General features: G+C 38.7%; 1 protein-coding gene across 1 annotated transcript; it reads right to left on the bottom strand.

The window, feature by feature from the left end:
- Positions 1 to 1,442: 1,442 nt before the first annotated feature.
- LOC138871689 (uncharacterized) lies at positions 1,443 to 2,081 on the bottom strand. The gene is made up of 2 exons (XM_070149586.1): positions 1,880 to 2,081; positions 1,443 to 1,717 (listed from the first exon to the last, which is right to left on the bottom strand). The coding sequence occupies exons 1-2, from the start codon at positions 2,079 to 2,081 to the stop codon at positions 1,443 to 1,445; spliced, it is 477 nt and encodes a 158-aa protein (XP_070005687.1).
- Between the last annotated feature and the right edge of the window lie 343 nt (positions 2,082 to 2,424).

Below are 2,424 nucleotides of genomic sequence, written 5' to 3'. Positions count from 1 at the left end.
ATTTCCAAAACCAAATTCTTAGTGTTTGGTATTGCGCGATAAGTGATAATTCTCTTACATTCCTAATCGCCTACATATTGTTCTCTGTGCGATTTGACCCCGACTCATAGTTGGGTAAATCATAGTGCATGCGACTGTGTCCATTTACCTTTTAGTAGTGGATTTGGACATCACCAATCTGGTATAGTCATCAACTACTGTAATAGAGTACCTCTTACCACTATGTGAGGGAACTCTATATGGCCCCTAGATATCACAATGCACTAAGTCAAATGTAGTATTAGACACTGAGATACTTAAAGGAAAAGGTAGTTTGGATTGTTTAGAAACTAGAGATACAGGACAGTATTGAGTCCTTTCTTTAGGGTACTAAGAGCATCTAACTTCCTTATTACATCAATAGGATCATGTCCTAGTCTCTTATGCCATACTTCTTCAGAATCAGTTAAGCTAGTTGTGTGAGCATACTTATTGATTGATGTTGTTGTAGAATCCTGTGATAGTCCTCCTTGAAGTATGTACAAGCCATGCTCCTCCTTACCAATCCCCTTCACCTGACCACTGTAGAGATCCTGAAAAATACAAAAGTCAGGGAAGAGTGCAATCATGCATTGAAGTTCTTTGGTGAGTTGAGATACTGAGAGCAGGTTGCATTTAAAATCAGGAATGTACAACACATTGGAAATGGTGTTATTTCTATGTACTGAGGAGGTTCCTTTATGTGATACAGAAACTACATTTCCAGTAGGTAATTGAACTTTGCACTTCTCTGAGCTGGGAATGGACTGACAAGATGTAAGAGCATCAAGTTGAGAAGTCATATGATTTGAGGCTCCTGTGTCTATAATCCAATTTTTCTTGAGAAAATTGGACATTAGAGTAATTAGAGTACTTGTAGCAGCTAACTTGCTAAATGATTCTGGACCCTCTTCATTCCATTTGGCTAGCATTTGAAGTATTTTTTGATACTACTCTTTGGTGATGAAAGGAGTAGTAGGACCATTGTTAGGAGTGGTCTGGGCAAACTGAGGCATGTAGGCATGCTGAACCTGCTGTATTCCTGATTGAGTTCCATAAGTACCTTGTGGATTGCCATTTTCAGTAGCATTTGGAAACACTAAAACACTCATATTATTTGCATACACTCCAGAGTTTTGCCATTTCTTCTTTCCCTTGAAGTCTGATGGATAGCCATGAAGTTTGTAGCAATTCTCCTTTGTGTGCCCCTTGTAATGACAGTAGTCACACTACACTTGATTTTTTCTGAACTTGAAATTTCCGCCTGCACTTGTTGAGTTTTTATTACTATAGAACACAGCTCCTTCTATGCCTTCAGTAGTGTGATTATTCTGAGTGAAATTAGCCAGACTCTTTTGGCTTTCTTGATCAATCAATAGTGAGTAAGCTTTCTTAATGCTAGGAATTGGATACATCATCATAATCTAACTCCTTGACTGTGAGTAAGACTCATTCGATCCCATCAGAAATTGGAGTAGCCTGTTATACTCAAAATGTTGGGCATATTTCTTTGATTCAAGACATGGACAACCAGGACAAGGCATTACTGCATTAAACTTATCCGAAAGGTCTCTCAGCTTGGAGAAGTAGTCAGTAACAGATATAGTACTTTGAGTGAGGTTATGAATTTCTCTATTGAGATACAAAACCCTATATCCATTTACCTTGTCAAAAAATTCTCCTTTAAGTCTTCCTAAACCTTATGAGAATTAGAGGCATTTTACTACACTACTAAGTAAACCTGGCTTTACTGCATTCATTATTCATGAGAGAACTACAACATTCACTTTCTCCCACTGATCATGAAGTTCAGGTTCAAATTTAGACTTAGGAAATCGACCATCTACAAAGCCTAACTTACTCTTCCCTAACAGGCCAATCCTCATAGACCTACTCCATATCGCATAATTATCTGAACCAGTAAGTTGAAGAGAGATTAGTTTACTACCTGGAGTGTCTGTTGGTTGAAGGAAGAGTGGATGATTGTGGTTAATTGACGGAAACACAGTTGTGCCAGCTGCATTATTGACACTATTAGTAGTTGTTTCTTCTCCAATCGTCATTTTCAGCTGCTTCTTCCAAGAGTAAACCCTAGGCTTTCAGCTACACGCTACAATTAGACAATTTCCCACAGAATTATGAAATTGAGGTAGCGAGAGGAAGAACTAGCTTGAGAGATGTCTTCGATTCGCTCCTGTGGCTCTGATACCATGTTAGCAGCCATAGAGCTGGAGATCGAGCTTGAGGAAGAAGACACACAGATGAAGGCCACACTCAAGAGAAACGGATCTCTGTATTAGAAGAAGAAGAATGGAAATGATACAAGCATGTGTTTTTACAGGGTCTACAGTGTATTTATACTGCTACAGTATAACTACCTGCTACTTACTGTACTAACTAACTCCT

Source organism: Nicotiana sylvestris, chromosome 6 (genome assembly GCF_000393655.2).
Source record: "Nicotiana sylvestris chromosome 6, ASM39365v2, whole genome shotgun sequence".
Lineage (NCBI taxonomy): Eukaryota > Viridiplantae > Streptophyta > Magnoliopsida > Solanales > Solanaceae > Nicotiana > Nicotiana sylvestris.
The sequence above is the reverse complement of the archived record's forward strand: the minus strand, read 5'-3'. Positions and strand labels throughout refer to the sequence as shown.

Excerpts from the sequence above, each read along its gene's own strand:
- LOC138871689 (XM_070149586.1), bottom strand. The coding sequence starts at position 2,081 with ATGACGATTGGAGAAGAAACAACTACTAATAGTGTCAATAATGCAGCT. Across the intron at positions 1,718-1,879 it reads GATTGGCCTGTTAGGGAAGA|GTTTAGGAAGACTTAAAGGA; the intron begins GTAAGTTAGGCT and ends AATTCTCATAAG.